Source organism: Corvus brachyrhynchos, unplaced genomic scaffold, assembly GCF_000691975.1.
Source record: "Corvus brachyrhynchos isolate BGI_N302 unplaced genomic scaffold, ASM69197v1 scaffold239, whole genome shotgun sequence".
NCBI classification, from domain to species: domain Eukaryota; kingdom Metazoa; phylum Chordata; class Aves; order Passeriformes; family Corvidae; genus Corvus; species Corvus brachyrhynchos.
Window position 1 is genome coordinate 2,611,221 of NW_008246057.1, and position 21,972 is coordinate 2,633,192.

Genomic DNA, 21,972 nt, shown 5'->3' on the forward strand with positions numbered 1-21,972 from the left:
AGGAAATTAATTAGAAGTTGTGCTGCAAGTACCTCCAATTTATTGATATAAATTACATAGTAATTGCATTTGTTCTTCATCTGTCTTTTGCCTTGCAGACCAGAATCTGTAGAAGCTAGCCCTGTGGTAGTTGAAAAATCGAACAGTTATCCACACCAGTTGTATACCAGTGGCTCGCATTCACACAGTTACATTGGTTTGCCCTATGCAGTAAGTTTTGTGCTAACTATTCTGGACAAAATATATTATGTAAAAATCTGCTGGTTTTATCTGGAAAAGCTGATTCGTGCTTATATTTCTGTATCTTACTGGGAGTTGGGTAAGTTGACTAAAAATGGTCTGTTAGAAGCAAAATACAGAATATAGTGCACTTAAATATATGACATAGTTGAGAAGTTAGAAAATAAGATTGAATTGTGACATAACTAAAATTTTAACCTTTTACTACAAAAATAAGAAGCCTGAAGTTCTTTGGCAAATCAGTTCTTACATGTTGGCTTGAATAACCATCGGTGTATGAACATTTACAATAACTTAACCTTTTAACAAAATCCTAGGACCATAACTATGGTGCTCGGCCTCCTCCAACGCCTCCAGCTTCTCCTCCTCCATCAGTGCTTATAAGCAAGAATGAAGTAGGCATATTTACCACTCCCAACTTCGATGAAACCTCCAGTGCTACTACCATCAGTACGTCAGAGGATGGAAGCTATGGGACAGATATTACCAGATGCATTTGTGGCTTTACACATGATGATGGATATATGATCTGTTGTGACAAATGCAGGTAATAAATATTAAAGTAAATTAAAAAATAAAAATTACTTAAAACTTACGGCTGCACTGAAAGTAAATGTAACTAAATGGTGTTTTAATTACATTGAGTCACAAGAAATTTCCTTCCATCAGAAAGCGCTTGAAGGTTGTGTGGTTTTCTCATAGGCAATGTACTCGGTTAAGGCCAGTGAATATTGTATAATTTATTCTGGTCAGTCTTGACTGCTCATTAGTTTGGTCATGCCTTCACTTGTGCATTGCTGCTTACTAAGGGTATACCTTTTCCCCCTCTAAAAATAATGTCTCTGGTACTCTGTCCCAAGTTATTTGTTAGTATGGTAAAATAAAGACCTGGGCATTACTTAATCTGCATGTACTGAGTAATAAAGCGTCTTGGTGAATTGTGTATATGTGAATCAAAGAACTGGAAGGATGCAAAATAATGTGAAAGAAACTTCTCGAATATTGGTTTCTCTGTGCATGATCCTTCTGATAACTGTTTAATTTTCAAAGGATTTAGTTAATAAGTATTAAAAGACTAACCTAGATTCTTATTGGAGAAGCTGAAGTTAAATGTTTAGACTTCTGAGTTTATGCTTAAGCACCTACTTGATCATAGTATAATAAGAGACTGCTGTTAAATACTTGGAGTTGGAAAAAAAAATCAGAAATTTTTAGAGCTGATATATTTAAGAGAAGAAGACAAATCTCATGTTTCTACTCAATATTAGCCTGTATTTTTCCATTCAGTATGGTTAATGAATGCTGCTGAATTTCTTCGATCTTTGTGTATTTATAAAATGATAGTTATAGCTAATTAAAATACTAATTTGAGCTCCATTCTTCTGTCTGCTTATGTAACAAGCTTGTTAGTAATTTCTGATGGTCCCTGATTCTGATAATCTTGCTCATTATTTTGAAATGTATTAAGATGTTCTTCCAGCAGTAAAGTTGTAGGCAGTCACCAGAGTAGGTAGAGTTTTTTCCTTCGAAGAAGAGATCTTCTGTGAGGAGTTGTGAATTTACCACGACTCTTTCCAAGTGGGAAGATAACTATTTTTGTGTCCCTCATCCTTCTAGCAGTGTAGGGATGAGTGTTAGCTACTGTTTTAGGTTAGCCTTCAGTCTAGCAAGCAGTCTCTTCCCTGACTCTGGGAATCAGTTAAAGCTCTTTCTATGCTGCACAACAGACTACCAGTTTATAACAGGGTGTATAAAAATATGTATTTATTTTTCTCTTAAAATATGTAAGGAAATCAAACCATATCTTAGTGTATATTTGTCAGTATAAAAATATTTTATGTATCCGTTTCTAAAAGGAAATTGAATCCTTTTGTTTAAAACCAAACCACTTGTTTCTACGTAAAGCGTAAGTCTTGTTGCTGAGGGTATTTGTCTCTATCTTATTGTCTATTGTGATAATTTGCCATTTTATTTCTGATGCTAGAGAAAAATTTCCAAGAGATAAAATGAGTCAGCTAGCAGAGTGGTGGCAAAGACAGTGATTGAGATGTAGTTTCAGGCAGTATTGAATCTGAGTAAAGATGCCAATGAAAAAAAAGAACAGCTTACTTTCTCTGTGTGTTCTGCCCACTGTTTTAAAAAGTGTACTTTAAAGTTGGGATTTTGTTTTGGTGTTTTCGTAGTGTCTGGCAGCACATTGACTGCATGGGGATTGACAGACAGCATATTCCTGACATATATCTGTGTGAACGTTGCCAACCCAGGTAAGTAGTTTTGTTGATTTTGAACTCTAAAACTGAATGGAACAGTGCACAACTGATGTTTTCTAAGTATCTTAACATTCAGGTAGTTTTCTGTTTATTCTGTAATAGTCAATGGTAAATGCTGGAGGTCTGTTTTAATACTTAGACATACTGATTTATTTTCTAATTTCAGGAGTTTAGATAAAGAAAGAGCAGTGCTGTTGCAACGAAGGAAAAGGGAAAATATGTCAGGTGAGTGACATGTAAAGCTCTTTCCTTAGTAAAGGTCATAAAATAAGTATAAGTTACGTATATAGACTTAAGAGTGCGTACATGGTTCCTGCAGTTTTGACAGTCTTCAGCATATAAGGTTCAGTAAATCAATGCCTTTTACTTGACTGTATTTTACCAACATAACACCGCATCAGAATTGTTGTAGTTTCACATGTCTTTATTAATGGTTTTCAGCACTGCCTTTTTTTTATAGCAGTGCGGAATAATTCAATCTGTTGAACAATGTTCAAGTTTCATAATAAGCAGTGTTGCTTTTCTAATAACTGTAACTCCTTTGAGTAAGGTGCTGAAAATAAGATGGAAAAGCTTCAAGTTTCTTCTATTGGTATGAGAGAGGGTTTCTAAGTCTTTCTTTCTGGAAAAAAGTTTTGGGAGGAAGTGCTGGTTTGTTGGATGTAGCTTGGGTGTTTTGTTATGGCTCTGGGTTTGTTTGGGCAATGGGAAAAGTTGCTAAACTGAGTTAATACAATGTAGGTTATAACGATGCTTTGAGGGTTTTTTACCTTTGATAACCAGATGGCGTGTAGTGCAAGTACCTGTTTCAATCTATGTATTTTATGCAAGTAGTTCTTGTACCTGTTCATGGGATTTTAAAACTCATCTGGCCTAACTCGTCAGAAGTTCTGTCTGGGCATTACCAAAGTGTTTTGTAGAATTCTTGGTTGGCAGCTGGTGCTTTCAAGCTCTGTTACAAAAGTAATAATTTGAGAGGAGGTTATCCTCCTAAATGTAACATATTTTACTTTCAGATCACGTCTCTGAAGCAGTGGAGTGTGTGTGTGTGTGTGTTTTAAGATTTCTTTTAAAAATACCATGTAGATATGGTCCTGCTGCCCACTTCTTCGGCTTCAGAAAATTTGGGGGTATGCGGCACAGCTGTCCTTGATGCCATTGACACTTGGTGTTGTCAGGTACTAAGTTGCCTAAAGCCCCCTAAAGGCATTCATGACCTACTTAAAAAAACACAGTCATTTTTTGTTTTGTCTGTTTTCATTTCAACAAAACCAAGCTTATTTTACAACGTTTTGGTTGATGACTTGGTCACCCAAATTTAAATTCTAAATATTTCTAGAACTTAAAATTATTTTTGCTGATTCTATTAAAATAGTAGAACAAGTAGATTTATAACTCGCTTGGAGTTAATGAGTTCACTAAGTGGTCTGACAGTATTGTGAGGTTGAACTTGAATTTTCATACAGAATAGGGGAAGTTGATGATCTGAGCTATTCAGTCTCTTAGGATTTGTATGCACACTATCTGATCATTTACTGTAAACTTAAGGGAAAAGAAATAAAAAATCTTAGGAGGAGCTGACAAGATCTTACCTTTGAAGTTAGTGTTTAATCCTCCTCAGTCTTGATGATCAGTGTTCTAAATCTGTTATGCATTCAATAGGAAAGGAAATACTAAATGGTAAAGCAAAAGTATCAAAACGGAGTTAAAAAGAAAGGCAAATTCAGGTCCTCTTTAATCTGAAATGTGGTCAAAGTGCAATATTGATTATTGTGATTTATTAATACATAACTTGAATGTCTGTGCTTACACCTCTTAATTTCCATTTAGCCTGGCTGAATGCACATTATATTGACTGCTGTACAGTTCATTTGGACTTGGTGATTTTGGGTATAAACTGTGTGAGACATTAGTAAAATGGGCAATTTTCATGGATGATTTCAAGTAGGAAAAGCAAAAGTGGCATCAATTTGAATGGATCTTTTCAATGTTTTAGATAGTCAACAGGAGCAGAATGTTACTTTTAACTTAATTATCACTAGTTTACAGGTATTTGATAAAATGTAAGTGCGTATTTTGGGTGCTCTTTGAATAAGTCTATATATATAGGGCTTTTTACTTAGATATGAGAATTCTTCACAGTATAATGTTTTCGTTGTAAAGATTTCTAAACAGTTGCTGGCTTAGCTGTGTTTCATCCAAAGGTAAGCAGTGGGGAGAAAGTAGTAGATCAGTTGGTGTGTTTCAAGAAAAGAGCTTTTAAATGAACATTTCACATGGTAGAAAATTGTGTGTGTTAAACTTTTATATGTAACCACATCACCTTTCTTTCTGGCAACATTTTTAGCCTGTTGTTCTGGGGCCTGTCATTGCATGAGATGTTGTTGATTTTGTGTTTCTGGTATAAAAGTCCAGTTCTGGTGCATCTTACTGTGCACTGGATTACCTACTATGGTTCAGTGAAGCAAGCACCTTCGTTAAGCCCGTACTTAGTTGTATACTGGATGGTTTGGGTTTGATTGGTGGGTTTGTGTTTGGTTTGTTTTTATTTTTTAAGATAAAATATCTAGATGTACAACACAAGGATGTTGCTTTAAGCTGTTTGGCCTTGAAATTGATGCTGTCAAGATCACTTGCAGCTTCTGGGTAAATTAATCTGGGCCCATAACTTGTTGTGAAATTTGGAGAGTTTGTATCTTGCTTATGACATGAAAATTCAAGATCTCCCCTTAGTGTGCTTTACCAAGGCTCTTCAAAGTGAAAGCAGGTTATGTAGGTTAGGAAGGAGTGTCTCAAAACAACACTATGTAATTATATGTTCAGTTGAGGTAATTATTCTTTGCAGTAAGTTAGAGCACAGTGTAGACAACAATATTGAAATGTTGCTTCCCTAAGGAAGACAGTGTTTTGTGGGGTTTGGGACAAGGGGAAGAGGTGTGTGGCTGTGATGTCATGATTCTGTAGGCACTACTGTATGTACTACAGATGCTGACAGTTTCAAGAGGGCCTGGGGTTTCTGTTTCTCAGGTGTTGGTTATTCTGCTACTTCTTCTTCTTTGATTAGACATTTCTTCTTTTTGTGTGCTTTTTGTGCTCATTTAGAAAATATTCTCCACAGAGAAGTAAACAAATTGAGAAAACATCGTCAGTTCCTAATTTATGAAGTATAATTACGTGCCTGATAAAGTGTTCAAAAGAATGACCAAGATGGTAAAATGGGTTTGTTTGCTATGCACAGAAGAATCCTGTTAAGGAATGTTGTGAGCAGGAAAAATCCAGAGTAACCAGTAGCTGCAGTTCTTTATTTAGTAAAGAAGGTTTCGCGAATTAGGACTGCTGAGTGCACTGATTAAAGCAACATCCTTCTGAGATCAGAAGGAATGTTTTCTCTGTTCTCGTATTAAGTATTTGTAAAGCCTGCTTCTGTGCCTTATGAGAAAGTTTTGCTTAGTGTGAAGTGTGTTTACTGAATGCAGACTATTTGGAAAAACTGCTAAAATCTGAGAAGTCTGTACTGAGCACATGCAAACAGCAGTCTCTTATCTGTGTGCATCATCTCTCTTCCAATCCTCCCCATCCTTCACAGCCTTTCATCTTGACAGAACTAGGGTAATCCTGTTTCAGGTCAGGATATGTGTTTGTCTGACATAAATGCTGATGTGTGCTAAATTTCAGGCTGTGGCCTTTAGGTCTGTGAGAGCACAGCACAAAGAAAAATGTCTGTCAGTTTGTGTCTGATGGTCTCTTTTCTCTTCCCTAAGTAGCAGAATGTTATATTAGGGGATTTTGAGTACAAAAGGCTTTTGGCTAAATTGACGTATAAACCCTGAAAAAGGCATTTGACAGTGCAAATTGCAGCTGAAATAGTTGATTATGACTTACATGTGATGAATTAATAGAGGTTCACTAGAAATGCTGGTCAGTCATTAATTTTAATCCCTTCTAGAATACAGTCTTCTGAGAGAATCCAAATGCCCTATTACAAGTAAAAGCTATATATAAGTGAATAAGTTAACAGTTTGTTTTGGGGTTTTTTTACCTTTTTTGTTCTGATTCTAATTCTGCTTATAATGGACTATGGTCATTAATTCCATTCAAGGAATGGAATTTAATCTGGTACCTTTTTCTTACCTCACATTACAAACCTCTCTTAATTACCAGTTTCTCATTGGTGCGTCATTTTCATGGTGTTGCAACTGTTGGTGAATTTTGCATATGAGTGCTTGGAGCGTTTGTCAGTATGAATTTCAGTGTTTTGAAAGCAGATGTAGAGTAACTAGTGAATGTTCTTTCTGCAGGACTTGATTATTTACAGAATATTCTTTGTTTTAAAGATGGGGATACCAGTGCGACTGAGAGTGGTGATGAGGTTCCTGTGGAACTGTATACTGCTTATCAGCATACACCAACAACAATTACTTTAACTCCTACAAGAGTTACAAAAGTCAATGATAAGAAGAGGAAAAAAAGCGGAGAGAAAGAACAGAGCATAGCAAAATGTAAAAAAGTAAGTGAATTTCTCTTATTATTCTGTGTTAGAAATTACAGCTATGTGACATTTCTTACCAAGAGACACTGATTTAAAAATCAAGCTGTTTTACTACCTGGTTTTAGCTTGAAATGTACTACTCTGCAGTAAATGATAGTCTTCTTGGGTGCCTGACCCCCATGGCCCCTCCTTACTTCAAGTTAATGTATCCTGGCTGGGAATGTTCAGTTTTATAATTGAGGCAGAGTCTCACCACAGGAATTGAATTTAAATGACTCTTTGAAATACTTAGAGGTGGGACAGACCAAGCTTTGGGATACCCAAAGGAGAATTCCTTGATAGTCTTCATTTGTGGTGGTTTTGAGCACAGAAATGTTTGCTGTCAGTTGTCCTGATGTGACTCCACGTTCATTTATTTGAGTTGCAATTGTGTGGAAGTATGCTGTCAGAAAGTTGGCTGCTAAACTAACTAGATTTTTAAAATGCTGGCATTATAATGTTTAGCTACAGGTGTACAAACAGTATGATACATGTGAAGACAATACCTTTGTGAAGAAGTAAAGTACATGGAACTTCCTAAACAAGTGGTTTTCATAGTTAATTTCATTGGCTTGGATGAGAATTTTGTCCTTTAAAACTTGAAAGTCAGAATAAGTTACTGATGTCTTTTTGGAAATCTTTAGTAAAATGTTCCTTTGATTGAACAATCCTCAAGACAAATCTATTGCCGTGTACTCTTCCGTTACCTCTGATATTTTGGCTCGGATTCTGAAATTCTAGAGTCAAGTTGTAAGGAGGGAGAAAGGTGGAGGTACCTGACCACTGTGCACTTAGGTTGGAATGCTGAATTGGTTTTTAAAATACATTTTGTGAGATGTAACCTCTTACCTTGAGATTTCAGCATAGCTTGTTCTGTTGTTTTCATCTTGCATGTTTAATTGAAAAGTTAATTCCTTTAGAGATTTTGTATTTCCTCCAGTGACTATAAATATCTAATTTTATTCCAGGCATTTCGAGAAGGATCCAGGAAATCTTCAAGAGTAAAGGTAATGTGATTTTGTTTGGGTTTTGTTTCAAACCTTAACTGTACATTACTTAAATAATAAGCATCAAGAGTGTAATTTGGGCTATACACTAAGCACTACAATATTCTCTTCTTAGTAACTAATATATTACATAAGCATCACAGTGATTTTAAATTAAGATAATGAGCACTACATCTTTGTCCTGCGAAATTAACTGAAATAATTAGTGCAAATTTTTGTCAAGAATAGGTGGTTTTCAAGAGCCAGTGGATGAATTGGGGCTCATGTGTGCTATGCAAGGGAGTAAAATTGAGTGAACACCTCATTCGAACTTAGTGGCTCCAGCTTTTCATAACTGTTAAGCAGCGAAATAATGAAATGGCTGTATTGCATTTGAAAGCTAAGTTAGTGGTTCTGCTCTTGTCAAACCTCCATCTATACCTGGTGGGACTCCTGGATGTCTGGTGGGATTTTACTCACTGGTACTGGCATAGTCCGAGGGAATCATTATTGGGATGTCTGCTTTGTAAGATCTAAGTGTTACAGCAGTCTTTTAATTTTCTGTTAGATAAAAATGTCCATGGTATGAGAACTAGGTATTTCCATAGTTCATTCATGCTTGGTATATATCAAAACAAGTGGGATGCAATTTATGCTTCAAATATGTAAGATGTGCCTTGTGAAGATGGAATTGGGGAAAAAAAATCTCTAATTTTGTGAGGTTTTTTTAATATGGTGCTTGTAAGGTTCCACTGTTTTTTCATGGTTGTCTTAGCATCACACCTTTTAAATGCTGTTTGTCTGTATGGTTTTCTTCATGCACAAAAGAAATGTAAACAGGTGATTTGAATTGCTGAACTACTTGTGTTTTATTAATGTTTAATAGTGTCTCTGCTCAGGTGGATAGAAAAGGGAGCGTTGGCTGGCTGCTGCTGTCCGTAAGGAGCTTTGGTTGGCTGCAGCCTGGCTGCTGCTTGTGAGGTCTGGAGGTACAATGGCACTTTCTTTAAAAGTGAAAGGATCTGAAGCACTGCAGAAGAAAATTGTATAGTGAGGAGCAGATAAGGAGAGAAAAAATTTATGTGCAAAGCCTGTAACATTAGAATTACAACCTTAATGTAGCAGATGTACGATTAGTAAAGTTTAGTAAGTTATGCAGCGGAAGAAAAGATAGGCATGATCTTTGAAGTTGAAAGGGGAAAATCAAGTCTGTGTATTACAGGATAAAAGCTGGAGTTCTCTATATTTGCATATGTTCACAAAAGTTGAGTGGGCAGGGAGATCTGACCCTCCAACTCCTGCACTTAGATTTGTGATGCAGTGCAGTTGTGGGAAGAAACAATGTCATTCTCCATTCTCATCCCACTAAGAGTGGGAATCGCTGTTGAGGAGGAAAAGTATTCCTGAACTTGGATGATATTTAGTAAATAATAAGGAAGGGACAATGAAAGGACAAATGTAAAGTGACTGAATTTAACTCTATGTTTTTAAGTAATGCAAAGTTTTATACCAGACTTGCTAAAAAAACCCAAACTTTAAATCAGTGGCATATCTTTTCCCATCCTTTTGTGTCTTGTTGTAGACTTTTTTTTTTTTTAAATTTTAATATCTTACCTTCTAATATCTGGTCATTTACTTTAATTTTTAGGGCTCAGCTCCAGAGATTGATCCTACTGACAGTTCGAACTTTGGATGGGAAACTAAAATCAAGGCATGGATGGATCGTTATGAAGAAGCAAATAATAACCAATACAGTGAAGGTGTCCAGAGGGAGGCACAAAAAATAGCTCTCAGATTAGGCAATGGAAATGACAAAAAAGAAGTCAGCACCAGCAATCTGCTTTTCAAACCTCCAGTAGAGGTAATGAGCTGTGCCTTGTTGTGTTACTGCATGCTGTTTGTGCCATGATATTAGATGCCTTAAAAAAAACCCAAACAACCAAAAAACCCCAAACCAAACCAAAAAAACCCCAAACAAAAATAAACACAGGAGGGGAAAAAAAACCAAACCAAAACAAACCACAACAAAAAAGGGATTTCACATTCAGTTTCTGTTCCTTGTCTTACCAGATCTAAGCATCAGCATTTTAACATAATTTTCAGAATTTATAACTGATTTTTATACATTCTGTACCACCCTGGTTGTGTTTACACTTGCATATCATTTATCCTAAACAGTAGCTAAGGTGTTAGTCTCAGCCTGAACACTGGATTGTCCTTAGACTGTCTTTTGACACACAGTCAGCTTTAGTCAACTTTGCTGCTGTTTCTTGCTGAGGGATATCTCGAGTGGTTAGAGTAGAATCAATCATTGAAGCTGAATTTGGTTTTTTCCCCCCCTACTGTGTGTATCAAGATGTTCATTGTCTACATTTTTCTTAAGGTGTGGTAAGTGTTCTGGATGTTCATGGGTGGTGTTTCTGATACTGACTTTTTTTTAAACCTTGTGATCCTGTAATTTCTAGTTTATGAAGAAATTGTGCTATGTCTTTTTCTAGCCTTACTTATCAGGAATTTATCAGTTACTTACAGGCTTAAAATCAGAGCCATGTAAAAGACTTAGCATTTTATAGCAGAAATCTTGAGGAGTAGTTACTGTAGCAGATTAATGGAAGCATCTTTGCTTCTTTTTCTCAAAGACCATCATGGCATATGGGACACCCTCCTTAGAGGAATATCCCTACTTACAGAGCCTTTTGCCTACATAGAGGCTACTTCCTTTTTGATTGGTGATGACAGTTATGAGAGGTGTGAGTTCACTAATTGCCAGGGTATGTATTGGTTTTTAATTAAAGCCATCCTTCCATCTAAAGATATGAAAATGAATTTGGAAACTCTCTCAGGATTCTATTTTTTTAATTATTATGTTTTTTCCCTGTTCTGTTTTTCCTTGAATGGTTTGTGAATGTCATTTTATGTCTGCATGTTTTGTTTTCTTCAAAGGAATTGAAGCCTTTTGAAAGTGTTGTGCAAAACAGTGCAGCAATTCATCCTAGTCATGGTGAAAGTTAAGTGCAGTAAAGGCTATAGTACTTGAATTGTGAGAACATGGATATGTTGGTTTTCAGCCATGTCCTGGAGAACTAGGGCTGAAGCATTCCTTGTGTCTAAATTGATTAGTACCAGCATTGGTAGGGGAGCAGGACAGCTTGGTCAGTGCAGTCTGGAGGTTTAACTACAAAAAGGAGGGCCTTTTTAGTTCATACAAAATTGTTTAGTAGTTGTGAAAGTATAATCTGCTGTTAATAATAATGGAAAAATGGTAGGAAGTGAAAATTCATAAATGAATCTATGTCTTTACAGAGTTATGTGCAAAAAAACAAGAAAATTTTAAAGGCTGCCAAAGACTTGCCTCCTGATGCACTTATTATTGAATACAGAGGAAAGTTCATGCTGAGAGAACAATTTGAAGCTAATGGATATTTCTTTAAAAGGTTTGTTCATTCCTAATGTTTTAGTAAAGTAATTGTTAAAATGCTGTTTGCCAAACAGTTGCTTCAAGTACAAATGGGTCTTAGTTACCAGCAGTGTATTTTACTTCGTCTGTATTTTACTTTGTCTGATTAAAAGTAATGACAACTGGAATCTTTTCTGCCCCTTTCTCTTCTGGATATCCTGTTGTTTAGGAGCTAGTTTTCTCTTTTTTCTTCTTCCCTGATTACAGGATTCCTGCATGCTCAGTTGGGTAGTTGTGCACCTTAAACTAGGAAATAGACAGGTTCTACCATCCTAAAATAATTCATATGGTAATGATAAAGGCTGTATCTTTTGTGAGAGAAATGGATTTTAAGTCCATCAGGCTGAGAATGAAATTGGACACAGGTCAGCTTGGGGCCGTTTTACTGCTAGAGTTCTCTAGTTGGTTAATTGACTGTGCTGTGTGTGACTGCTTCCTTCTTCCTGTGAATTGTTTTCAAGGTTGCCACTAACTGCATGAGCACACCTACTTGGGAATTTGAAAAAGGCCTGTTGGAGGAGATAAAACACACAGCTTTTGCTCAGTAAAGATGGAAGGGTTCCTTGGCATTTGGAATAGCAGAACTTGAAGCATGGCTTCACAAAGTATTTTGGAGGCCCCTTTCCTTCAGGAGGGTTGGTGCTAGTGATGCTGCAGTTGTTAGGCAGATGTAGAGGTCTTACTTTTTCTTAAATGATTCTACATGGCATATAAATACCTGAGTTTCATTTTGGGGCCTGTCATAAGAAAAGTTTAAATTTGAAAAGCTTGGTATTTTCCATGTCTAGTGCTTGCTCTGTTAGTGTTCTCCCTTTAGATCCTATGCAGATGATACAGGGCTGTACCTCCATCTTGAGGTATTCTGAGAATACATTTGGGGAATGTACCAGTTAAAATCATGAAGCTTAAACATATCATTCTTAGATTGACCTCCAAGTTTGGTATAGTGTGCCAAGCATCATGTTACAAAGCTGACTAATAAGAACAAGCACTATTGAGCATCATAAAAATTACGAAATTCATGGTTTTCTTGTGTGTTTTTCAGGCCATACCCATTTGTTTTGTTCTACTCCAAATTCCATGGGCTAGAAATGTGTGTTGATGCAAGGACTTTTGGAAATGAAGCTCGATTCATCAGGCGTTCGTGTATGCCAAATGCGGAGGTGAGCGCATTTAGAAAGTTAAACTAGGTTTTATTTACTTAAAAATCTCCTTTTCCTTGAGGTTCCTGATAATTTGAGCAATCCCTACAATTTTTATACAAGTACTTGAAAGTAATTCATGGTAGTATAATAACATTCTCTTGACTACAGGTGAGGCATGTAATTGAAGATGGAACAATTCATCTTTATATTTACTCCATCCATAACATTCCAAAGGGAGCAGAGATTACTATAGCATTTGATTTTGATTATGGAAATTGGTAAGTATTTGAGAATGCTGTTCTAAAATACATCAAATGCTCATTAAGTTACTTTGCAATTCAGAATGGCTTTGGTTTTGTATCGTTTGCTTTCTTGCATGCTTTAGTAACAAAAGGCTCCTTAGGCACTGTATTTACAATGAACAGTGTGTGCGTGGGTACAGCTGTGTATTTTTATTACTGCGTTTCTGTGGCCTGCTCTTAAGCCAGCTTGGGTGCAGTGCTGTGCAGACATGCCTTTGCTACTTGACCTGAGCTATGTATGACCACAGAGTAGGTGTGGTAATCAGCATGGGTTCAGACTCCCTCGAGATAGATACCCTGTACTGTTAAGAGTTGTAGACATACTCCTTCTAAAAGTACATCGTAGTTGTGTTTAGTACCTGTAGCTGACAGCGTGTTTCAGTTGAATGTGTTTGAGTAACATTTCCTGTGTATCCAAGGGGAGCTTAAAATTGTGCAGAGTGACTCTGAGTTTGGTGTGCTCATGCTGTAAATTGTGTCTGCCATCTTTGCATATGACTTTGATGCATCTGTTTATTTTGTGTGGGTTATATTTCCGCCTAGGATTATACTCAGATTTTAGATGTCTTTTGTCTTTCAAGTAAAATACTAACCTTGAGTTCAAAAGAATTCTGTGTAGCAAAGCTAAAGAAGCCAAAACTTGTTTTAACCAATAGATAAGGTTTTTGAGTTACGGTAGTGTTGTATATTATGGTGAAAACTTGAGTCACCTGCATTTTAAGGTGGTTGGTCTGCATTATAGCAGATGCTAAATGTGAAATATCAGTGATTTAGTATTGGAGGGTGTCATTGCTGTACAGCCTAATCAAATATGCCTTCTTGCATTTAATTACTTGCAGTAAGTACAAAGTGGATTGTGCTTGCCTCAAAGAAAACCCTGAGTGTCCAGTTCTCAGACGTTCTGAGCCTACAGAAAACATCAATACTGGATATGAAACTAGAAGGAAAAAGGGAAAGAAAGAGAAAGATGTTTCAAGAGAAAAGGAGACTCAAAATCAGAACATCACATTGGATTGTGAAGGAGCAGCCGCCAAAATGAAAATTGCAGATAATAAACAGAGGAAGCTCTCTCCCCTCAGGCTGTCCATTTCTAATAATCAGGTACTGACACAAGGATACTCAGAAATAAGAACTTTTAAATACAGATACTCTCTTTTTATAGCTACTAAGGAATTTTAACAAGTCACTGAAAAGCAATGTGGACATTTATCAAAAATCAGAATGATGGATAAGCTGTTTAGAATTTTATATATTATTTTCAGTTTTCCTTTATATTTGGTTGTAATTAAAAGTATATTGGTTTGGTATACCGGTTTTAAGTATATTTTTTTTCCTCTGAATGTCTTTGTGACTCTCTGATGTGAAGGCCTCGTGTCATGGTTTCAGGAGCTCCCAGTCTGTCCTGAAGTGCCTTTTGGTTAATTGTGTTACTCAGTAGTATTTTAAACATACCAGTAAATAGCCCTGTTATTAAAACAGAACTCCAGCCCAGAATACTGAGTGTTGACTGCAGCTCCATTTTTAATAGAGATCTGCAGCTCCATGTTTAACTCAGTTGGGAGGAAGAAAGTGTGTTTTGAAGCTAAATGTGTAGGTAGAATGATAAAGCTACCTGGTAATGTACTGTGATAGTAAATTTTAAATTAGTCTTTTTTTGAATGTGTCAGTTTGAAAGAGCTCTTGGGAAGGGTCCATGACATAAATTACTGATTTTGCAGAGCACCTATTAAAGATAACTATTTAACATGATTAGATTGTTACCTTAGTAACTGCCTATATTTCTTCATTTTGGGGGTGGTGGTGATGGGGTTTTTTTGTTTGTTTTTTTGGGTTTTTTTGTTTTAATATGATGGTTTTTGATGATGATTTAGGGGCTGAGAAAAGGGAGTTATTCTGGGAGGGAGCAATTCCTAGTTCTTTTAACGTCATTTAGGACTGAAGGAAATAAGATAAAAATGAGCATGTTGACACCCAGTTTCCCTAAGATGATAAATTGTTCTGGAGTGTTAGTAGCTAAATAGCTTAAAAATGCTTGGAAGTCCAGAAGGCATGCACGTGCCTTGCAAATTATCACCTCCAGAGAGGTAGTATTTAAACTTTCTCATCTTAAGTGATACTTGCTTTGTGTTTTGTGTCATGTGTCCAAGAAGTGATAACTGGTATATGGAACCTTCTCCCGATCTTCTAATGTAATATACAGTGCTTATATGGAACAGGAAAACTTCTATTGTTTTTCGGAACTAAAGAGTAGGAATTGTGGGAAGAATAAAGCTGTTAAAAGTACATTTACATTTTCCCATACACTTTCTTTACAGTAGCATCATATATATCATCCCAGGAAAAAAGCTACTAATTGACTGGTTTCTATGTTTAGATATACATTTTAAGATAAACTATAAATCTTTGTCTAGTCTTTTATGTAAAAGTGAAATTAAATATAGGACTAGTGAACACTTAATTCATCTCAAAGTTATGCTTCCATGCTTGGTTTTTCTTTCAAAACAGGAAACCATTGTTAGTTAGATAACTTTTGTGTTTCCATATGATATGGCACTGTCATTAGATTATATAGTGAGTGTTTAAATGGAAAGTGTGACTTCAGTTGAATACACTTCTGAGCTGAGAAAAAAAAAAACTTCTGTGTAATGGTTAACATCTACTTTGGCATTCATTCTATTTTACTAAAACTAATACTATTTTTATGGGTGTATGACATAAAGCTCCTAATTATTTAACTGATTATTAAGTGGTTAGAGCAGTGGGCATTGTTAGTGTCCAAAAGTTTCTTTGGGTTTTTTTGAAGTTTTAATTTTGATACTTCTCTTTGCTTGGTGGGATGGGGGAGCGGAGATGGAACACTTTCATCCTGTTTTTTTGGTTTGGTTACTTTTGGTGTAGCAATCTGAGGATTCTTAGCTCTGTGTAGCTTTTAGTTCACTCTAGTTTGTGAGAGGAGTAGAACTTCTGTAAAACAGTCATTTCTGTCTTCCAGGAGCCAGATTTTATTGATGATCTAGAAGAAAAAACTCCCATTAGCAATGAAGTAGAAATGGAATCAGAGGAGCAGATTGCAGAAAGGAAAAGGAAGATGGTAAGTTGGGAAGCAAGTAGTTGCCTAAAAGGCATCACTAAGGCTTAGTGAGACCTGCTCTTCCCATGCTAATTGCTGCTTTTTTGTGGGCTTGTAGAATCTGAGCATGTGCAAAGTCAGATCCTTACATGAACTTATCCTTAAAATGCAAGGCTTGCTATTTGAGGACACATCATCTGGGTTCATTACTACTTTCTGACAAAAATCTGCTTTTATCTTCAATTGTATATAATCTGTTTCGTGTCTTTAGATGATTTCTGCAATGTTTTTTTTAGATCTAATTATTTGTTCTTTATTATTGCTTGTTATTTGTAATGGTCATTTTTATAAATAGCATTGGGAATCTAGATTTTTGCCTATTTTATTTGAATTCCCAGCTTAAGTCAACAGTCTCAGAAATCCTAATTTTCAGATTTGGTTAGAATAGTGCTAATAAAAGTACCATCTTAAAATACGCTTTTTTTTGTTAAGTATTCAAAAATTTTACCAAGTTCTTAAATCCAAAATAGGATTCTCTTGTTTGTCAGGCTGGTATGGATGCAAGCCTTTCTTCAGAAGTCTAGTATTTGCAGTGATTGTAACATGTCAGTTTAATCTGAGGTTCTGCTGGTCTCCATCTTCATGTCAAACATACATTGAACATGTTTTGAAGTACTTAAAAAATAGAGTAATTACATATTTATATATATGAAAGATTATTACTAAAACTGATCATGATTATTGTTAAATCCATCAGACAAGAGAAGAACGGAAAATGGAAGCTATCCTGCAAGCTTTTGCCAGACTGGAAAAAAGAGAAAAAAGAAGAGAACAGGCTTTGGAAAGAATCAGCACAGCAAAAACAGAGGTTAAATCAGAATGCAAGGAAGCACAGATTCTCAATGATGCTGAATTTATTCAGGTAGTTATCTGGAGCTTTATTTTAAAGCTAGCTTTTAACATCACATATTTTGTCAATTTGGATGGTGAGCTGCATGTTAAGATGTAAGAATTTTTTTTTCTTCTGAACTCAAATATATGTGACCAAAATCTATGTGGTTCTTTGACATTGTATTTTATTAGCTCCTGAATTTTTTCCAAATAAGATACATTTAGAATTCTTTAATGAAGAATTTCAGTTTACATGAGTTTATGCAAACATACACACACCAGCTGTGTAATTCAGTCTGTCTTTGAAGTTCAGGATAGAAGCATTTATTGATGCTGAATTTAGTCAGAGGTGACTTTCCTTAGGCACCCTCTGTAACCAGGGGAGAACAATTAGTTTCTTCAGTGGGTTTTTCAGGAACATACAGTACTATAATCTTCCTGTTATTTTAAAGGAAATGAGTTAGTAAAGTGTATTTTTTTTCTGAGTTCCATCAGATGATACTTAATGTTTTATAAACAGTTTTTAACTCTGTTGTTAATGGATGCTTCTTAGTTTACAAATACTTACATAATGATTCTCAGTCCAGGTGGTTTGCCTGAGCAGTTTGTGTCAGCATTCTTTTAAGTACCTTCTGTGACAAAGCTAAACACCTAGTAAACTATAAATTGCAAAAAGAATATTGGACTGAAAGACATCATCATATAAGCAGTTGATTTCTAGCTTATGGATGAATGAATGTCAGTTCTTACACAAATCTGTCATGATCTGACTGGTGATGGTTTTGTGTGAATACTCTGCTGATGATACAGCACGTGCTTGGGAGGAAACTACAGGAAATCCTGTCATCCTTCAAGAAGGAGAGAAGTATTGTAGTTCTGACAATAAAAATGAGATTGAGGCTTTTTGGACCTGTAAAAGAAGAGGGAACTGACTTTTTTTTTTCCCCCTAAGAAAGATAGGTAGTTCTTAAATGTGTGTGGGATCTGTGTACTAGACATCTGTCTTGTCCCAGGAACCGGCAAAAGAAGAAACTGCCACCAAGCCCACCCCAGCCAAAGTTAATAGAGCTAAACAGAGAAAAAGCTTCTCCCGGAGTAGAACTCACATTGGACAGCAGCGCAGGCGACACAGGACTGTCAGCATGTGTTCAGATATCCAGCCCTCCTCTCCTGATGTGGAAGTCACTTCACAGCATAACGAAACTGAGAATGCTGCACTGGTAGCTGAGCCTGAAACAGAAACTGTTGTTACAGAAATGGTTACTGAAACAGAAGCTCCAGCACTTAGTAAATGCCCTACTAAGTATCCTAAAACAAAGAAGGTAAGTCTCTTGAGGAATGGGGAAAACAAGATGCACCTTAACAGAGTTTTAAAAAAATTATAGGCTGCTTCATCAGTATTCAACTGCATGTATGTTTTCTTTAAAATGTTCGCTTATTTCTTGGAAAAAAATCACTCACTGGTAATAGATTCAAATACATGTAATGAATGTCCTTTGGTGGAAGTTAGTTTGGATTTAAGACACTTCCAGAATACATCGTCCAGAGCAGTTTTGGAACAAAATATTTTCTAAATTGATTGAAATAATATACATAACCAAAACATAACTAAAGCTGTTAATTTAAAGAAAAACCCAAGGAAATAAAAGTTGCCTTTCTTTCCTTTGTTCATTGTGTGCTTCAGATAGCAAACAATATCTCCAAGGAAATCACTAACTTCTAGTACTTCTCAGAATGTCTGTTCTGAAGTGAATTGATAGAAACACCCCAAATGTATATGTGCATGTTTGGGGGAAAGATTCTTTACTCTTCAGTGATTCATTTTTTAATTTTTTTCCATTGGACTGCATTGCGAGAAACTTGTAAGAAACAGCACAATATTAAAAGACACTCAAAAACCTTAAATCTGCAAGTGCAATTAAAGCAGTACAGCTCTCTGCTTTAAAATTCACAGAATGCATTAAAAAGTATTTGTAGTGTGATGTACAAGAAGTCATGAAAATTTCCATCAGTGGAGGAAAAGGGGGAGGAAGTCATAGGTTGAAACTCCTTGTCAATAGAAAAATAACAATTTCAAGATGGTTTTTTGTCTTAAACCCCCAAACATAACTTACCTTTTTTTTTCCAAAAGGTACCTGAGTCATTCTGTAACACTGCTTACTGCATCACTGTTAAATTCTTGTGAGAGGGAACGCTAGAATCTTTCTTTCTTTCTTGCCTGTTGCATAGCAGAAAAGAAGGAAGGCATCCTTAATACTATGAAACAGAAAAAAAGTGCAGTAAAATTCAGGTTTCCGGTATCTGTGAAATGCCTCTGCATTGCACCCAGTGTACCCTAAGTGCAGAGAAGGTGTTGCTTTAAAAATTAATTAAATAAAAATGGGTTTCTAAAAGACAACTCAAAATTAAATATATTATGATAATTTGTGTTAAAGCCTTAATATCATATTAATACTTTTTAATGTTGCATGTCCTTAACTCTGAGTCATTGTAAAATCTAGGAGGTTAGTTTATCTATTAATAGAAACAAAAATCCACTGGCATATTTTTTAAAAACACTGAACTAGCTAGGAAAGAATACCCTTTTTGGACCAGTGTGTCTTCATATTAAATTACACCACATTTACTATTACAGTTAAAGAGTGTTCAAGGCAGCTATGTGATGTGTTGACTGAGGCACAGTCTTGACAGTATGGAAATCTGATGTGGTGTTTCTTTAACTTTGTTCTGTTAATGTTACACTATTTCTCCTCAGCCTCACTGTTCAGGTGCAAGTTTAAATTTTGGTTTGGAATTCTGTTACTAAATTGACATCGTAAATACAGTTGATCTGAGAACTTGTATTGTAATGTTCAGTCAGAATTGAATGCAGAAGTAAATGTAGTTTACAACAAAAAAAAAAAAAATTACACTACCCCCCCCCCCAACTGGCGTGTAAGCAAATCTGTACTGATTTCTTCTGCTGTCCCCATGATTTCTCTAAAACTGACGTCATTTTTGCCAGGTATGTTTAAACTTGGAGGCTGGAAACAAACTGTTTCTGGTTTGTGTAATAGTTGACTAGGTGAATAATTGACCTAAACACTTTTTAAAAGCCACTGATAAACACACTCATAAAACACTATGTTTTTTCTCTCTCTCTGTTTAGCACTTGGTTAGTGAATGGTTAAGTGAAAAGAGTGATAAAGCAGGGAAGCCTGTGGACAGTCTGCCAGAAAGGCCTCTACGCATAACCACCGACCCTGAAGTTCTAGCTACTCAGCTGAATTCTTTACCCGGACTCACTTACAGTCCACATGTATATTCAACTCCAAAGCACTATATCCGTTTTACTTCTCCATTCCTTTCAGAAAAGAGGAGGAAAAAAGAACCTGTGGAAAACATTACTGGCTCTTGTAAGAAGGTAATGCTTCCCTTCATTATGGTATTCTATCCCATATTAATTAAAAAGAAGTTTTTCTTTACTAGCATAAATTCAGGCAGAAAAAAGGCTGGTTGGGAAACCAGTCGTATTGCACATTTTGAAATGTTTGTCATTAAAGTTTTAAGTCACTAATTTGAACTTGTTGTATTACAGCGTTGGTTGAAGCAGGCTTTGGAAGAAGAAAATTCAACAATGATTGATAGATTTAATTCACCATCACAAGAGAGATCTAGAAGTCCGGCCATCAATGGTGAACATAAAAGTCCTTTATTACTGAATGACAGCTGTTCCTTAACAGGTGTGAAGCTTTTATAAATACACTACATAAGAGCTGTATCAGAGTAGCTGATTGTGGAGCACTGTTTTTTAAAGTGATCAGTTGATGAAAATTCCAGGGGCGTTCGCATGTTTTCCTGGTACTTTCATTGAAAGAAATGCTTAGTTTCATAGTGGTTGGGAGTTTTTCCCCTCTTTAATGTATATTAGTTAAGAAACCATTGTATTTCCTAGCATTTACAGTCAACAAAAGACTAATGGTTTTGGTATTAGTATTAAGAGGTCAGGTTATAAATTAAATTTTCTATGCTTTCTGTATACTTAGAATCCCTTTAAAACTCAGTAGGCCAATGTAGCACCAGGGGAAAAGCTGTGTAATCTTGTAGGCATAATAGAAAATCAAAGTGTACTAAAACCAACACCCTTCCACAAGCATATAGGGCCTATCAGGTGATTTCCTGTTTACAGTCCTGAATTTTGAATTTCCATCTTTTAGCTGAACAGTCTTAAAAATGCATAGAAGCTGACTTTACCTTTTCTGGAGACACAGACAGTTCTTCCCAGCATCCTAGCACACAGAATTCAGTTACTGACGTATCTGTAGGCTGTTAAGAGTTTATTTTTCAGGAAGTCTGTAGGCTGTTAAAAGTTCATCTCTCAGGAAGCCTGCCCTTCAGAGACTTTCTTTTAATCTTAGAATTCTTTAATTTGGAATTACAATTTCATTACATAAAGCACTTAAACAACTGTTAGTGATTATTATATTTAGAAATCTTCTAACTTTTTTCTAATTTTAACACACAGATCTAACCACACCACTAAAAAAACGAAGACTGTATCAGCTGTTGGAGTCTGCATTCTCAGAAACCTCTACACCTACTCCTTCTCCCTATGCCACACCAACCCATGCTGACATCACTGCCTCTGAACCATCGTTGTTTGCTACTCCTCCAAGGGTAAAATCAGAAGATGAAGCTTGTCGAAATGGTTACAAACCCATATATTCACCAGTTACTCCTGTAACTCCATGTATACATGGAAATACCATGCACTTTGAGGTGAGATTTACAATGAATTGTTGTAGAGTGTTCGGAGAAAATGTTCAGACATTGCAGTGTAAATCAGTATTTGTACTCCTGCTACAAAATGTTGGGGGGGTGGTCTTTCTGGAGGCTAAAAAATAAGTTGACTTGCAATTTCTTCTTATTTATTTAGAATATTTCCTCACCTGACAGTTCCCCAGAAATAAAAAGGAGAGCTTACAGTCAAGAGGTAAGGAAACTTGCAAAACCTGCAAATGGTATCTTGATTTCACCTGTATGACTGCTCTGTTCTTAGCAAATGCTTTTCACCAGCCATTGCAAGTTTCTGAGAATTTAAAGG

The 21,972-nt window shown here is 36.0% G+C and overlaps 1 protein-coding gene across 3 annotated transcripts in view; it reads left to right on the forward strand.

The window, feature by feature from the left end:
- Nucleotides 1-21,972, forward strand: part of KMT2E (lysine methyltransferase 2E) — a 57,243-nt gene that overhangs the window by 25,294 nt on the left and 9,977 nt on the right. For all 3 annotated transcript variants that reach the window (XM_008642516.2, XM_008642515.2, XM_017745897.1), the window contains 18 exons: nt 99-210; nt 558-787; nt 2,424-2,504; nt 2,677-2,735; nt 6,845-7,017; nt 8,007-8,045; nt 9,673-9,885; nt 11,328-11,458; nt 12,527-12,644; nt 12,795-12,904; nt 13,768-14,029; nt 15,921-16,019; nt 16,756-16,920; nt 17,903-18,211; nt 20,038-20,292; nt 20,467-20,611; nt 21,394-21,647; nt 21,805-21,861. In XM_008642516.2, coding sequence (XP_008640738.1) covers nt 99-210; nt 558-787; nt 2,424-2,504; nt 2,677-2,735; nt 6,845-7,017; nt 8,007-8,045; nt 9,673-9,885; nt 11,328-11,458; nt 12,527-12,644; nt 12,795-12,904; nt 13,768-14,029; nt 15,921-16,019; nt 16,756-16,920; nt 17,903-18,211; nt 20,038-20,292; nt 20,467-20,611; nt 21,394-21,647; nt 21,805-21,861 — 2,812 coding nt within the window. The remainder of the gene's footprint in view (nt 1-98; nt 211-557; nt 788-2,423; nt 2,505-2,676; nt 2,736-6,844; nt 7,018-8,006; nt 8,046-9,672; nt 9,886-11,327; nt 11,459-12,526; nt 12,645-12,794; nt 12,905-13,767; nt 14,030-15,920; nt 16,020-16,755; nt 16,921-17,902; nt 18,212-20,037; nt 20,293-20,466; nt 20,612-21,393; nt 21,648-21,804; nt 21,862-21,972) is intronic.